The following is a 17141-nucleotide window of genomic DNA, read 5'->3' on the forward strand; positions in this document are numbered from 1 at the left end:
TGAGAAAAGGTTTTCATCATTACAAATAATGTTATATCATTTTCAAAGTGCTTTAAAAACTAGCTGGAAAGTACATGTGTGGATTTCCAGCACTTTAAGTTGATACATTTTCTGATAATGTGACAATTATTTTAATATGGAGTATCTAACCATGTTAGGATATGCTAGATGTAACTAAAAGATTTCTTAAATGGGACCACAATGCACATTTTTTTTTGTTCAGAGTGCTTTCATTTAAACATGTATTGACCCCAAAAAGTCCATTTTGCCTTACAAATAGCAAATCAGATAAAAATATTTTTTAAAAATCTGTAGATATTCCCTTAAGAATAACAAGCATTTAAAAATTAGCATATGAAATAAAGAACCATTCTATTTTCATGCTTAAAAGTTCCTTTCTAAACAAAGAGAAATGATGAAATAGAGATACCGTATAGTGGGAATTTATTCATCCTGTTTACAGAATTGATTAAATATTAGTATTATTTAAGTAGGAAGAAGGTGGTATTATGTGTACTATTAAATTTATACTAAATTATATATGTTGGGTTTAAAGCTTTGAGAGCTGTGAATGAGAACCCTTGGTCTTACCCAGAGTAGATCCACAAAAGGTGGCCTCCATGGTAAAGCTGTTCCTGATTCCCATTTTCCACATTACCACCCTTCCTGTTCCTTCTTTGCTCTTCTGGACATTAAACTTGCAAGCTGAGAATGAAAACTGAAAGGAAGCAAGTAAAAATGAGACTCGTTGTTCTGGTACCTTTATAGTTTTTTGGAAGTAGTATTAAAAATGAAAAAGCGGTTATGCAAAATCTGTAATTCTCACTAAAGCTTCTGCAGCTATTTTTTATTTCATGACCCATGGAAAAAACTCATTTTAAGGATGTTAAATTGTTCACATTTCTGAGAACTATAGATTCTAATTCCTGCAATAAAATTTACTGTTTTTATAGAAAGATATGCATATATCTTTATGTACCATATATATTCAAAATCAGATCTTTTTCAAATTTTAAATTTTTGCAGATACACAGTAGGTTTATATATTTAGGGTGTAAATGAGATGTTTTGATAAAGGTATGCAATGTGTAATAATCACATCAGCATAAACGGGGTATCCATCACCTTAAGCATTTATTGTTTGTGTTAAAAACAATCCAATTATACTCTTGGTTATTTTAAAATGTATAATTAAATTATTATTGACTACAGTCACCCTCTTGTGCTGTCAAATACCAGTTCTTATTCTTTTTTTGTACCCATTAACCATCCCCACTTCTGCCCTCCCCCACTACCATTCTTAGCTTCTAGAAACCATCCTCCTATTCTCTGTATCTAGGAGTTCAATTGTTTTAATTTTTAGCTCCCACAAATTACCGAGAACATGTGAAGTTTGTCTTTCTGTCCCTAACTTATTTCACTTAACACAGTATCTCCAGTTCCATCCATGTGTTGCAAAGGACAGAATCTCATTCTTTTTTATGCCTGAATACTTATTCCATAGATGTACCACATTTTCTTTATCCATTCATCTGTTAATGGACACGTAGGCTGCTTCCAAAAGTTGATTAATTCTCGATATAGTTGAGATAAAATTTTATACTTTTAAAAAAGTTCTAGGAAGGGATTCAGTCTTCATTCATGTTAGGAATGAAGATTAGTGTTGGAGATGTGCAAAAATAAAGTTTCTTTATATGAAAGACCATTTGAAATTATGTCCTGAAAGTTTGTCTACAAAGATATCAGTGTTTACAAAGACATTTTTTGAGGTGCAATTTTGTTTTTTCAGTAACGTACAATAAAATTAACTTTTAGTGTTTCATTCTGTGTATCTTTTTGTTTTGTTTTTTGAGACAGGTCTCTGTCACCCAGGCTGGAGTGCAGTGCTACGATCATAGCTCACTGCAGCATCAAACTCCTGGGCTCAAGCTATCCTCCCACTCCAGCTTCCCAAATAGCTGAGACCACAGGTGCTTAGCACCACACCTAGCTATTTTTGTATTTTTTTTCATAGAAATGGGATCTTGCTATGTTGCCCAGGCTGATCTCAAATTCCTGGCCTCATGCAATCCTCCTGCCTTGGTCTCCCAAAAGTGCTGTGGTTACAGGTATGGGCCACTGTGCCCAGACTCATTTTATGAATTTTAACAAACACATATAGATTCTTGTAACCACCATCACACTCAAGATACACAACAGTTCTATAATCCTAACAAGATAATTGTAGTCACATCCTCCTGCCACCTCGAACTCCTGGCAACCATTGATTTGCTCTCTGTCACTATAGATTTGCTTTTCCAAGACTGCTATATAAATGGAATCATATAGGATGTAATCTTTTGAGACTAGCTTCTTCCACTTAGCCTAATACTTTTGAGATTTATCCAAGTTGTTGCATGTGTGAATATTCATTCCTTTTTATTGCCAAGTACTATTCCATTGTATGGGTGCACTAAAATGTATATCCATTTACTGGTTAAAGGACATTTTGCGTTGTTTCCAGCTTTTGGCAATGACGATAGAGTTGTTATAAATGCTTGTGTATACAGGTTTGTATATAAATGTATATTTTCATTTCTCTAGGGTAAATACCTAGAAATGGATTGCTGAATCTATAAGTGTACAATTTACTTTATAAGAAACTGACAAACTACTCTTCAAAATGATAGACCATTTTGCATTCCAAACAAAATGTACACTATGAGAGTCCTAGTTACTCCAAATTCTTGTTAAAACTTGGGATTGTCAGTATTCTATTTTAGCAATTCTAACAGGATGTAATTTTGTCTCCTCATGGTTTTACCTTGCAGTTCCCTGACAGCTACTGATGTGAACATCTTTTCATGTACTTATTTGCCTTCACATATCCTTTTTGGAAACATGTATTTAAGGTTATTTCCATTTTTAATTGGGTGGTTTGTTTTATTACTATTGAGCTATTCTGGATAAAAGTTCTTTGTGAGATATGTGATTGCAAATAATTTCTCTTATCTGTAGCTTATCTTTGTATTGGCTTAACAGGATCTTTCTGAGAACAAAAGCACTAATTTTGATGAAGTCCAATATATCAATTTATTACAATCCAATGGATAATGCTTTCGGTATTTTCTAAGAAGTTTTTGTCTAATTCCATGTCATAAAAATTTTCTTCTGTGTTTTCTTCTAAAAGTTTTACAGTTTTACATTTAAGGTTTGAGGTGTAGGTGAAAGTTTGTTTGTTTTTTATATGGATGTTCAATTGTTCCAACACTTATTTATTGAAAGGTTTCTTTCTCCATTAAATTTCCTGTGCACCTTTGTCAACAGGCCATATGTATATGGGTCTGTTACTAGACTTGCTATTCTGTACCATTGCTCTTGGTGTTTTACACAGTTCCTATTAACATGCTATCTTTATTACTGTAGTTTTATACTGTCTTAAAATTTGATAGTATGATTCCTTCAACTTAATTTTTTAAATTGTTTTGCCTATTCTAGTTCCTTTGCATTTCCTTATTCATCTTATAATCAGCCTGTTTATAAACAATTATGCTGTGATTTTATCTGAAATTCTGTTAAATCTACAGATCAATTTAGGGAGCCGATGTCTTACTGTGTTCAGTCTTCCAATCCATAATGCAGCACGTGTCTCTATTTATTTGGGCCTTTGATTTATTTCATTAGCATTTTTAATGAAATAAATCATTAGTTTTAGCATATAGAGTCTGTACATTTTGTTAGAGTTATAACTAAGAATTTATTTTGGAGCTATGATAAAAAATAATATTGTTTTTAACTTTGGTTTCCAATTTTTTCACTGTAAGTATATAGAAATGCAGTTGGTTTTTGTGGGTGGGACTTGTATCCTATGACCTTGCTTAAACCCCCTTGTTCTAGGAGTTTTGTTTTGTTTTGTTTGTGTATCACTTCGGATTTTCTCTGTAGCTAATTGTGCCACCTTCATTACTTCTTTCCAATCTGTCTGCCTTTTCCTTTTGCCTTTTTGTACTGGTTAGAACCTCCTATATAAGACGGCATGAAGTGGGGAAAAGTGGACATTCTTTTCTTCCTGATCTTAGGTGGAAATCATTCAGTCTTTCATCAACTATGCTCTTAGCTGTAGAGTTTTTTGTAGATGTCCTTTATCAGGTTGAAGAAGTACGCTTTTATTCCTTATTTGCTGAAAGTTTTTTTTTTTTAATATATAAACAGATGTCGAATTGTGTTAAAAGCTTTTTTTATATCGATTGATGGGATCACGTGGTTTTTCTTCTTTCGACTTTTAACATAGTGGATTACATTGATTAATTTTCAAATATAAAACCAGCCTTAAATTTTTTTATATATTGCTGGATTAAATATGCTAATATTTTGGTGAAGATTTTTGCATCTATGTTCATGAGGGATATTAGTCTGCAGTTTTCTTTTCTTAGACTATCTTTGTCTTGTGTTGGTATCATGGTAATCCTGGGAAAGACTGTGCCTTTACATTTTTGCTAGAATGCTTCAGTAAATCCAACTGCATAAGGAAACTTCTTTCCTGTAGTTTCCTTTTAGAATGCTTTTCAGGACTATTCAGATTATTTCACCTTGGGTGAGTTTTGATAGTTTGTAGTTTTCAAGGAATTGGTTCATTTCATCTAAGTTGTTAAATTTGTGTGCATAGAATCGAGTTTCCCCTTATTATTCTTTTAATGCCTGCAGGGTCTGTAGTGATACCTCTCTTTCATTCTTGATATTGGTAAGCTGTGTCATCATTGCCTCCCCCTCTTCCTCTTTCAGTTTCTCCTATTCCCTCATAAATCTTGGTAAAGTTTTATCAGTTTTACCAATCTTTTCCAAGCACAAATGTTGCTTAATTGATTTTTTCCATTGTTTCTTGATTTCCAATTTCATTGACCTGCTTGTCTTTATTATCTGCTTCCTTCTGCTTAGTTTTACTCTTCTTTTTCTATTCTTATTGTGGAAATTTAAATTGTTAATTCAAGACCTTTGTTCTTTTCTTTTTTTCTTTTTTGAGATGGAGTCTCACTCTGTTGCCCAGGCTGGAGTGCAGTGGTACAATCTTGGCTCACTGTAACCTCTGCCTCCTGGGCCCAAGCAATCCTCCTGCCTCAGCCTCCAAAGTAGTTGGGATTACAGGCACAACCATGCTTGGCTAATTTTTGTATTTTTAGTAGAGATGGGGTCTCAGCATCTTGGCCAGGCTGGTCTTGAACTCCTGACCTCAAGTGATGTGCCCACCTCAGCCTCCCAAAGTGCTGGGATTACAGGCGTGAGTCACTGTACCCAGCATGTTCTTTTCTAACATAAGCACTTCTTGCTATACATTTTCTTCTAAGTGCTACTATTTAGCTGAATTTTATAAAAGTTCATGTTGCATATTTTCCTATTCTTTCAGGTCAAGATATATTTTAATGTTCCTTAAGAGTTATTCTTGGGTGTAAGGATTATTTAGAAATGTGGTTTAATATCTACATGTTTGTAGATTTTCCTCTTTTCTTTTATTGATTTAGTCTAATTACATTATGCTTAAAAAACATATTTTGTATGATGTTAATTATTTTAAATTTGTTGATGTTTGTTCTAAACCAGGATGTGATCTGTGTTGGTGCTGTTCCATGTGCATTTGAATAGAATGTATATTCTGATGTTTAGTAGAGTGTCCTGTAAATGTCAAATCCAGTTGGTTGATGTTTAGTTCTTATGTATCCTTGCCTACTGTCTAATATAAGAGGTATTTTAAATCTCCAACCATAATTGTGGATTTACACAAAAAGATTTTAAAAAGTAACATTTAACGGAAAACCTAGAAACAGAAGCTTCCGTGTTTTAAACAACATTTAGATGACATGGAAGACCTGTTTAAACTGCAGAGTGGTTGTTTGAGTTGTTCAAGAAATGGGTCCATTTCATCTAAGGCACTACAGGGTAGAGATCTAAAACCCTAAGAAGCATGTCAATAAACAAACATTAAATATCTTAGTAAAATAGAATTATTTTATGGGAGTAATAAACTATACTTAAGAGTATTGACAGTATACATGACAGGAATAGCTTCAGGTATGAGGTTGAGTTTTCTGGTCTTTCTTTCTGAGGAAATAAATCCTCTTTGGGGAACAAACCTGTTCTTTCTTTAAATAGCTATTTTAATCAGATCATCCTTTCTTTTTTATGTCTCTGGGCCCCAATTATCCCCAGAAGACAATTAATTCTTCTCAATAAGTCCTTTATAATTGAATTGATTGGTTGAAAACTTAGGGGAAAGTCTGCAGGAATTTCCTTTGCTATGTTAACATCTTTTCTCTAAAGAATGATTAAGTGTTTTCACATCTTGGTAAATGTGTGGCTCCAATTTTTCTATCGTTTGTGAAAATAATATACTTTATTCTTTTCTCATTCTAATTTCTGTATAGTTTTGGAATATTGGTTATTGGATTAAGTTTCTTTCCTGGCAAAATTCTAATAAATACTTTGAAGAAACTGGTACACATTTCTTAAGAATACAGTTTTTAGTCTGTATAATTTAGGCACTCAATGAATATTAAAACAATAAAAAAGGCCCTAAAACTGATTGATAAAAATGATGAATAGAGGAAGCTTTCAAAAGGTAAAACAGCAGTGGTATTATGGTGGTAGGTTTTGGGGCATTTTTGCCTTTTTTTCCTCCCCATATTTTCAAATTATTGCTCACTAAGTAGTTCTATATAGTTGCTTTCTTATTGTCAATTGCATACACCAGTCAAAATAAATAAAAAAGCAGCTTGGAATAGTATTATCCATTCTGCTATCCCACATGGCCAACATTTGGTAAAGGAAAAGTTAAAAATCTTAAAGGATGCTTACTTTATCTGGACAATTTTTGCTCAGCATAAGTGGGAAGATTCGTTGCTGTAAGTATAATGTTTTAGATCTGTCACTACCATCACAGCCATACATGAAGATGTTCTCTTTCCTACTATGGCCATGAAGATCACAATATAAAATAACCTCTCGTTTCTCCATCAGTCTGCCAGTAAGAAAGATAAGTTGCTAAGTTTTATCTCTGCATTTTTCTTCTATAGGTACAGCTATGAATTTAGAAGTGTAATATCCAAATAAATACAATTTCTTATATCCTAGCTTTCTCTTGTTGATATTGCATCTATTAGTTTAAATATACAGCTTAAAAAATATTATTATACAGTTAAAAAAATCTATAATAACATATTAGCTATATAAAGATCTGAATGCAGGCTGGGTGCGGTGGCTCACGCATGCAATCTTAGCACTTCAGGAGGCTGAGGCAGGCAGATTGCCTGAGGTCAGGAGTTTGAGAACAGCCTGGCCAATGTGGCAAAACCCCTCTCTATTACAAATACAAAAATTAGCTGGGCGTGGTGGCACATGACTGTAATCCCAGCTACTTGGGAGGCTGAGGCAGGAGAATTACTTGAACCCAGGAGGCGGAGGTTGCACTGAGCTGAGATGGCATCACTGTACTCTAGCCTGGGCCACAGAGTAAGACTCTGTCTCAAAAAAAATAAATTAAAAATAAATAAATAAATAAATCTGAATGCAGTAACTTTCTATTATAAGGACACAATTTACCTTACTCCCAAAACTTTCTCCAACAAGAACTCTCTGCTTTATTATTTTGATTTTTTCACTCTTGCTTTTACCCATTACCTTTCACTTAGTTTCTTTCTGACTGGAATACCTTCTTACTTTATCTTTGTAAATGTAAATGCTACCCACCATCCTTCAATGCTGAACTCATGTCTCACTTCCTTTCTAATTTGTCAAGGCCACAGAGTTTCTCTTTTTGAACTTTGGTAGCACTTAAAGATACTGGTGCCATTTGCATGGCCCTTGTCTAGGAAAGTTTTAATATTCTTTATGTTCAAGCTTATTAAGAATGGAGAATCTTCAAATCATCTAGAAGAGTCCTATGCACATAGTAAGTGCCCAGATATTTGTTAAACATTGAGCGCTTGATGACTTCCTGCTGAAGCCAATTAGTAATTAACCCTGATTAGCGTGGTGACTAAGTTATCATTTTGAGAAAAATGGTACCAAAGTTTGAACTGACTTTTTCTGATAAATTTCTAACAAATATATGAATTATTACACATTCCTGAAGACAACAGCCTTTGATCTATATAATTTAATACTCAATGTAAAAAGAGCAAAACAAAAAATAAATTCCCCCAACTGATCGAAAAATGAGGAGGCTTTCAAAGGTAAGAAAGTAGTAGTGTTAAGGTGGCAGGATTGTTACTTAATCAAAATTACATATACTATTTTCTGTATCTGGTATAATAAATACCAAAATGTTAGCAATAGTATTTATAATATTAAGAAATAGATTCTATTTACAACAAAAATGTTAAAACCTAGAATATAAACATTCGAAGCATTTTGCTTCTATTAGAAACCATACTGCCTTAAACTATAGTGAAATTACAAACTAAAATTTATTATATGTTGATTTATTGCCCTTTTCTCATTTGCTGCCTAATAAATTCTGACTGACAACGTAAAATTGACATAAAGCCACTAAATTATAATTACAAGTTTTTAGAAAACTAAATAGATTATAAGGCATGAATGTCTAATGTTAAGTTTTTAAATATGAAACATGCTGTACATTTTTAAGCTCCAGATTCCTCAGTCTTTCAGTTTCTTATAAGCAAGTCAAAAGAAACTCTACTTCTAAAAAATTAATTACCAAAGAAATGCTATTACTTCTGAAGTAAAACAGGATATTAGGGTCTCTCATCTTACATTAATTTAAATAACTTTAGAAACAGTTTGGATTTCCTTTTTACCCATAGATAGAAATACTTAGTATAAGATTTACCAATAGTTATCTTTATGGGTAAAAAGATATTCTAAGTATCTTATGCTAAGTATTTTATACAAAAATCTACTCTCTCTTATTCTAATATGCTTTAAATATACTTACTCTTATATATACTTACAGCTGCTTACCTTTCCACACATATGTGACTGACTTCTCATCCTACTTACTTGTGTATGATTAACCGCATTACAATATTTCTCTCTCAAGTCTTTTAGAAACTTGCTGAATAGACTCCTGCCTTAACCTTCTTACAAGACAGAGACTAAATGTGACATTTAAAAGAGTTTCCATAGAGAGAAGCCAATGGGCATTGACCTGTCCATCATGTCTCAGACCTGGGACCTCAGTTTCAGAAAGCATGAAGTAGACATTATAGATATTCTATTAGATATGCCATCAGCTCCCTTTATATGTACTTATTTCATATATATATTTATAAAAAATATAAAATTATTTTAAACATCAGTGCTAGCATTATCTTTAGCAAGAAACCAAATTTGGGATATGCAAGTTTAACTATTAGTTTCATCAAGTCATCAAAACATTCTAGAATCTGTTTTGTTATTTAAGGGGAGGTTAATGAATCCAGTGGCATAATGCCAGAGGGTACAGAATCACAGTTGTGAATAATTGGGGAAAAAATAAAGTAGTTATACACTAGTTAGACTAAAGTAACAGTAAAAAGAGTGATATTGTGGGAGCAAAATTCTTACTACCAAGTTTACTAAATAAGCAGAGAGGTAATTTGAGGCTTATTTTACCTACGAACCATGTTCCGGGTATACCATACAGAAGGAAAAGATTCCTTCAGGAGAGATGTGTAATTACGGTTTAAATCCCGTCCAGCTAAGGAACACCGATAATTTCCCACAATCACACCATCTGGATTCAGCATGGGTACCACCTTGAAGACAAAAGTATCCCGAAGCAACTGTGCATCACTTGAGTTTCCTAAAATATAATCTAGGAAGCCTTTCATGATCCAAGAGCTGTTGGTTTCCCCTGGATGGACCCTTGCAGTCAGAATCACAGCCTTCCGCTTTCTTGAGTCAGAGTTCTTCAAGGGGGTAGTGATTGTTAAAATATACACCATGTTCCTAGCAAGCGTGTGGCACAAGACACGTATTTTACAGAACTTTGACCGTACTGGATCATTATTGATGCCAGAAAGGTATTCTTGCAGGTTGGTGTAAGTGTATGGATAACAATGAGCAAAGTAGCAGGTATCTTTGTTGTGTGGAAATTGAAATGTCCATGTAAGAGAGAAATAATGGCGCCCATCTTGCCCTGGGTTGTTCCTATAATACTTGATTTGGTCTCCTATTCTCTGCCAGCCAATATGATGAGCCTTGGCCTCTTTTTCAGAATAGAACAGTGGGCGCATACCCCGATTGTAAAGACTTGCAGGTTTGGTGAAGTTGACAATAGTGAATCTGTAGATGATTCCTGCTTGCATATTAGTGACTTGGAAATAGTACCACTGAGTGTGTTTATTTGTGAAGAGGTCAGGGCGTACAGTCAATTGGTATTCATACTCTGCCCTAATACACAAGAAAGAAAGGGAAAAAAGCACAAAAGAATGTAAAATTGACATTTTGTAAAAAATGAATGTAAATTTTTTAAAAAAGGAAAATTATTTTCCCTTTACTCATTCACAGAAAGCTTTGTTAGGAAAGAATCTAGGCAGTATCTAATAGCAAGTCATATCAAAAGACAAAAGTTTTGAAATTTTCCCTTTTATTGGATGAGAAACTGCTTCTGTGCTAATTCTAAAGCCTTTGTATTCCATTGTAATTCAAGAGAGCACATAAAAACACAGATACTTGATAAAAGTTTATGTATTTCGCCGGGCGCGGTGGCTCAAGCCTGTAATCCCAGCACTTTGGGAGGCCGAGGCGGGTGGATCACGAGATCGAGAGATCAAGACCACCCTGGTCAACATGGTGAAACCCCGTCTCTACTAAACATACAAAAAATCAGCTGGGCATGGTGGTGTGCGCCTGTAATCCCAGCTACTCAGGAGGCTGAGGCAGGAGAATTGCCTGAACCCAGGAGGCGGAGGTTGCGGTGAGCAGAGATCGCACCATTGCACTCCAGCCTGGGTAACAAGAGCGAAACTCCGTCTCAAAAAAAAAAAAAAAAAAGAAAAAAAAAAAAAGAAAAAAAGTTTATTTATTTCAACCTAATTATATTTTCTATATAAAAAATGATTAAGGAGTTACTGAAACTGAAGCAAAGTCCAACATTTCTTTTTTCACTTCAGACATGTGCATCTATTAGAGTCTAACTCTAGGGACATAAAATAACTACCACTGAAAGATTTAAAAACATATAAATTAAGATGATCACATAGATTATATAATTTGAACTATTTGAGGACACTGGAGATGCTTAAATCAAGGCACCAATATTAATTTCACTGGAATGTTATTTATATACATAATAATATTACCTGGTTAGCCATGGCTATTTTTCTCTACAAAGTGACTTTCTATTCTATCGGCACTCTGCACTTAGTATGTAATCTGTATGTGTACAGTTGTAAATAATGACCTAGGAATAGGTAAAATATATGTTGCAAAACCTTGATAGCTGTTGAGTCTAGGTGATAGATATGTGTCAGTGAATGTAGAATTGTATTGTTCTCTGTACTTGAGTGTGTGTTTCAATATTTCCATTATATATATATATATATATATATATATATATATATATATATATGTTTTTTTTTTTTTTTTTTTTTGAGATGGAGTTTCGCTCTTGTTACCCAGGCTAGAGTGCAATGGCGTGATCTCGGCTCACCGCAACCTCTGCCTCCTGGGTTCAGGCAATTCTCCTGCCTCAGCCTCCTGAGTAGCTGGGATTACAGGCACGCACCACCATGCCCAGCTGATTTTTTGTATTTTTAGTAGAGACGGGGTTTCACCATGTTGACCAGGATGGTCTTGATCTCTTGACCTTGTGATCCACCCACCTCGGCCTCCCAAAGTGCTGGGATTACAAGCGTGAGCCACCGCGCCTGGCCTCATAATATTTTTAAATAAAATAATGCCCTTGGGATAGTCTATGGAACACTCATCCTAAGAACTATTTCAATACAAAGTTTGAGAAACACTGTGTGTGTATGTGACAATTCATATTGCCATATTGAAAATGTACAGTACAGAAGCCTTCTTAACTTTACCTTATAGTTCTCAAAATTATTTGAACTCAGAATCTTTTATACTTCCCTCCTCCACAATAATCTCTAATTATTAATAGTATCTATAAACTAATTCAAGGAATTAGTTTAATAATGGATAATAAGAACTTTAATGTACTTGATATAGAAAATAAATAGTTGATAGTCTAGTTCCTCAAATAAAAATAATTATAACCTACACTTTGACTACCTTCTGTAGATTACCACTCTCAAACCTTGCTTCAAACATCAAAGTATTGTCACAGTAATCCATAGGTTGCTTCAAAGGTGTTCGGTTACCGCCAACTCGGGAATACACAAAACAGGGCTCTTTGTAAGCTGATGAGAGAAGAAGATCATAAAGATGTCAAAACATACCTAAAGTAAGACGGTTGTTCTACACAGTTTGGAGCAATAGTACAAGTATAAGGATTGTAAATTTTAAAGTAACTTGATACTAATTTATATCAACATGTTGAAATTAAAAAGTCTAAGAGTGTTTAGGCTAGGAAAACTATGCCTAAAATAAATTTGTATATTTATTACACAAAAAAATATTCGTTTGGCCAGGCGCAGTGGCTCACATCTATAATCCTAGCACTTTGAGAGGCCGAGGCAGGCAGATTGCCTGAGCCCAGAAGTTCAAGGCCACGTGGGGCAACATGGTGAAACCTTGTCTCTACTAAAAATACAAAAAAAAAAAAAAAAAAAGAAAAAGAAAAACTTATCCAGGTGTGGTGGCATGTGCCTGTAGTCCTAGCTACTCAGGAGACTGAGGCAGGAGAATCACTTGAACCTGGGAGGCAGAGGTTGAAGTGAGCAGAGATCACGTCACTGCCCTCCACCCTGGGTGACAGAGTGAAACTCTGTCTCAAAACAAAACAAAACAAAACAAAAAACACTCCACTTCTGGTCATGATGAAGCAATTGGTTCCGAACTTTCCCTTTCACCATAAATGACTATAAAACTGGATAAAAAATATGAGCTGTTTTCATGCATTTTGACAATGCGTAGAACAACTATGGTAGGATCTTTGAAAGAAGATCAATACATGAAGTGAGCCCATGTATAGCCTTGGTTTTCTGCATAGGGCTAGTTACTGGACTAAAGCCTAGAAAGGTGGCATTTTAGAACAGCATGACAGTCTTGAGCTGAAGAGTTAAGACTGTTGCTTGGGACTGCTGAAATCTGTGGGACAGAGCGCTAGGGAGAAGAAAGCTACATAGAGGAGAAGCTCAATAAGTCTCCATAGTGGTTTCCCAGTCCTTGGATGAGGGTTTGGCTACACAGTCAAAAGATGAGACTAAGAAAGATAGGAGAGAGCACTACTGCATGCTGAGATGCCAGAAGACATACATTGCTGGGATATATTAGAATTCCAACTTATCCAGAGTGGAAAGATTTTATGGAATACCTTAGGCATTCAATTGTGACTCCAGAAAGCCTGCATCTTAGGCATAAGGATCATACTCAAGAGTAAAGGCCATGACCTAGGACTGAAGATAAAATGAAAACAGACCTGCCCTTATACAAAATAAAAGCAAGCCTGAGAGAAGCAAAATGATCTGCCAGCAATTTAATTGCCTGCTAGAACAAAATTCAACATAATGTTTAAAAGAACATAATACAGGCTGGCTGCAGTGGCTCATATCTGTAATCCTAGCATTTTGGGAGACTGAGGAGTGTGGATCACCTGAGGTCAAGAGTTTGAGACCAACCTGACTAACATGGTGAAAACCCATCTCTACTAAAAATACAAAAATTAGCTGGTGTGGTGGTGTGAGCCTGTAGTACCAGCTACTCAGGAGGCTGAGGCAAGAAAATTGCTTGAACCCAGGAGGGGGAGGTCTCAGTGAGCTGAGATTGTGGCACTATACTCTAGCCTAGGTGACAGAGCAAGACTCCATCTAAAATAAATAAATAAATAAAAATAAATAAAAGGACATAATACAGACTCCCTAAAACATGTTATGCATATGATATAAATGATATACAATGTTCTGCATATGATAAAAACATACAGCATTCAGAGAAGCAGGAAAATGTGATCATGAATACATATAAAATTCAGCAGACTCCAAGATAATGCAGTGTTGGAATTAACAGAGAAGGACTTTGAATATATATTCAAAGACGAAAATGAAAAGATAAGAGATCGTGAGAAAACAGATAAGTAATCTCAAAAAAGAAAATGAAACTAAAAAGAACCAAATGAAAATTCTAGAAATAAAACTACAATAACTGAAATATTTACAAATGGGTGGAAGGTTTCATTATTTCACACTATATTAATAAATCATACAATCATTTTGTATGCCGTAAGTGTATACAACTATAATTTGCCAATTTATAATTGAAATTTTTTAAAAGGAAAAAAGGTTAAAGCTTGCAAAAGTAATAATCGGTGAACTTGAAAACAAATACAAATTGTCCAAACTGAAAGACAGAGAGGGGAAGAAAATGGACAAATATCCACTGACATGTGGGGACGTATCTAGAAATCCAACACTTGTGTAATTGGACTTCTAAAAAACAAGAAAGAAGGAATGATATGGAAAAAATACGTGAAGAAATAATGGCTGAAATTTTCTCAAATTTTGGTACAAAATCCCAACTAACCTATGGATCTAAGAAGAAGTTCAGCAAACTCCAAGCAGGATAAATATTAAGATAACCAAATCTAGGCACACCATAGTCAAATTGCTGAAGACAGCCAGAGAAAAAAAGACACATTACATACAGATGGTGTTCTACTTATGATGGTTTGACTTAACGATTTTTCAGCTTTACAATGGTATAAAAGTGATATGCATTCAGTACCCTCCTTGACTTACAATGAAGTTACACCCAAATAAATCCGTCATGAACTAAAAATATCATAAGCTGAAAATACACCTTTGACTCATGGTATTTTCAGCTTAAAACTGGTTTATTGAGAGGTAACCCTAATTGAAGAATATCTGTATCAGAAACAATGATACAGGCATACCTTGTGTAATTGTGCTTTGCTTTATTGTGCTTCACAATTTTTTTTTTTTTTTTTTTTTTTTTTTTTTTTTTACAAATTAACAGTTTGTGTTGAGCAAGACTGTCAGCACCATTTTTCCGGCATGTGCTCACTTTGTGTCTCTGTGTCATATTGTCATATTTTGGTAATTCTCACAACTTTTAAAACTTTTTCATTATTATGATATCTGTTAGGAGTGATCTTTGATGTTACTGTTGTAATTGTTTTGGGCCACCACAAACTGCACCCACATAAAATGGTGAACTTAATTGCTGTGGATTCTGACTACTCCACCATCACCCAGTCCCCCATCTGTCTCCCTCTCCGTGGGCCTCCCTACTCCCTGAGATACAACAGCATTGAAATTAGACAATTAATAATCCTACAATGGCCTCCATGTGTTCAAGTGGAGAGTCACACATCTCTCTCAAAATCAAAAGCCAAAAACGATTAATCTTAGTGAGGAAGGCATGTCAAAAGCTAAGAAAGGCCAAAAGCTAGGCTTTTTGTTTCAGTTAACCAGGTTGTGAATACAAAGAAAAAATTCTTGAAGAGAACTAAAAGTGCTACTCCAGTGGACACACGGATGATAAGAAAACAGTCTTACTGTTGATACGGAGAAAGTTTGGTGGTCTCGATCAAACTAGCCATAACATTCCTTTAAGCCAAAGCTGAATCCAGAGGAAGGCCCTAATTCTCTTCAATTGTATGAGGACAGAGATAGGTAAGGAAGCTGCAGAAGAAAAGTTTGAAGCTAGCAGAGGTTGCTTCATGAGGTTTAAGTAAAGAAGCCATATTAATAACATGAAAGCACAAGGTTAAGCAGCATGATGCAGAAACTTCAGCAAGTTATCCAGATGTAGCTAACATAGTTGAAGAAGGTGGCTACACTAAGCAACAGCTTTTAAATGTAGACAAAACAGCCTTCTATTGGGAGAAGATGATATCTAGGACTTCCCTAGCTAGAGAAGAGAAGTCAATGCCCTGCTTCAGAACCTCAAAGACAGACTGACTCTCCTCTTAGTGGTTAATGCGGCTGGTGATTTTAAGTGGAAGCTAATGCTTATTTACCATTCTGAAAATCCTAGGGCCCTTAAGAATTATGCTAATTCTATTCTACCTGTGCTCTCTAAACAAAACAACAAACCCTAGATGAAACCACATCTGTTTGCAGCACGGTTTACTATTTTAAGCCCATTATTGAGACTGACTTCTCAGAAAAAAAGATTCCTTTCGAAATATTACTGCTTATTGACAATACACCTAGTCACCCAAGAGCTCTGATGGAGACACCTAGGAGACTAGCCTTGTTTTCATGCCTGTTAACAAAACCACTCTGCAGCCCATGGATCAAAAAGTAATTTCAACTCTCAATTATTCTTGTTTAAGAAATAGATTTGGTAAGGCTATAGCTGGCCTAGATAGTAATTCCTCTGACGGATTTGGGCAAAGTAAATTGGAAACCTTCTGGAAAGCATTTTCCGTTCTAGAAGCCATTCAGAACATTAGTGATTCATGGGAGGAAGCAAAAATACCAGTATTAACAGAAGTTTAGGAGAAGCTGATTTCAGTGCTTGTGGATAACTTTGAGGGCTACACAATTTCACTGGAAGAAGTAACTGCAGATCTGGTGGAAATAGCAAGAGAACTAGAATTAGAAGTGGAGCCTGAAGACATGACTGAATTGCTTCAATCCCATAATAAAACTTGAATGAATGAGGAGTTGTTTCTTATGGATGGGCAAAGAAAGTGGTTTCTTGATATGAAATTTATTACTGGTAAAGATGCTGTGAAGATTGGCAAAATGACAAAGGATTTAGAGTATTTCATAAACTTAGTTATAAACTAAGGATTTCATAAGACTGACTCCCATTTTGAAAGAAGTTTTACTGTGGGTAAAATGCTATCAAACAGCATCACATGCTACAGAGAAATCGTTCATGAAGAGTCAATTGATATCACAAATTGTCAAAGTCACTCTACCTTCAGCAACCACCACCCTGATCAGTCAGCAGCCATGAACACTGAGACAAAATCTTCTACCAAACATGAATTGCTGAAGGCTTAGATGATCATTAGAATTTTTTTAGCAATAAATTATTATTTTTTGCATTTTATCTTTATTTTT

The 17141-nt window shown here is 34.8% G+C and overlaps 1 protein-coding gene across 1 annotated transcript in view; it reads right to left on the reverse strand.

Annotated features, from left to right (window-relative positions):
• Positions 1–17141, reverse strand: part of AGBL3 (AGBL carboxypeptidase 3) — a 135215-nt gene that overhangs the window by 70453 nt on the left and 47621 nt on the right. Inside the window, 4 exon segments of the mRNA XM_074378821.1 lie at positions 592–718; positions 6826–6988; positions 9586–10365; positions 12206–12344. Coding sequence (XP_074234922.1) covers positions 592–718; positions 6826–6988; positions 9586–10365; positions 12206–12344 — 1209 coding nt within the window.

The sequence above is a fragment of the Saimiri boliviensis genome, chromosome 10 (assembly GCF_048565385.1).
Source record: "Saimiri boliviensis isolate mSaiBol1 chromosome 10, mSaiBol1.pri, whole genome shotgun sequence".
NCBI lineage: Eukaryota > Metazoa > Chordata > Mammalia > Primates > Cebidae > Saimiri > Saimiri boliviensis.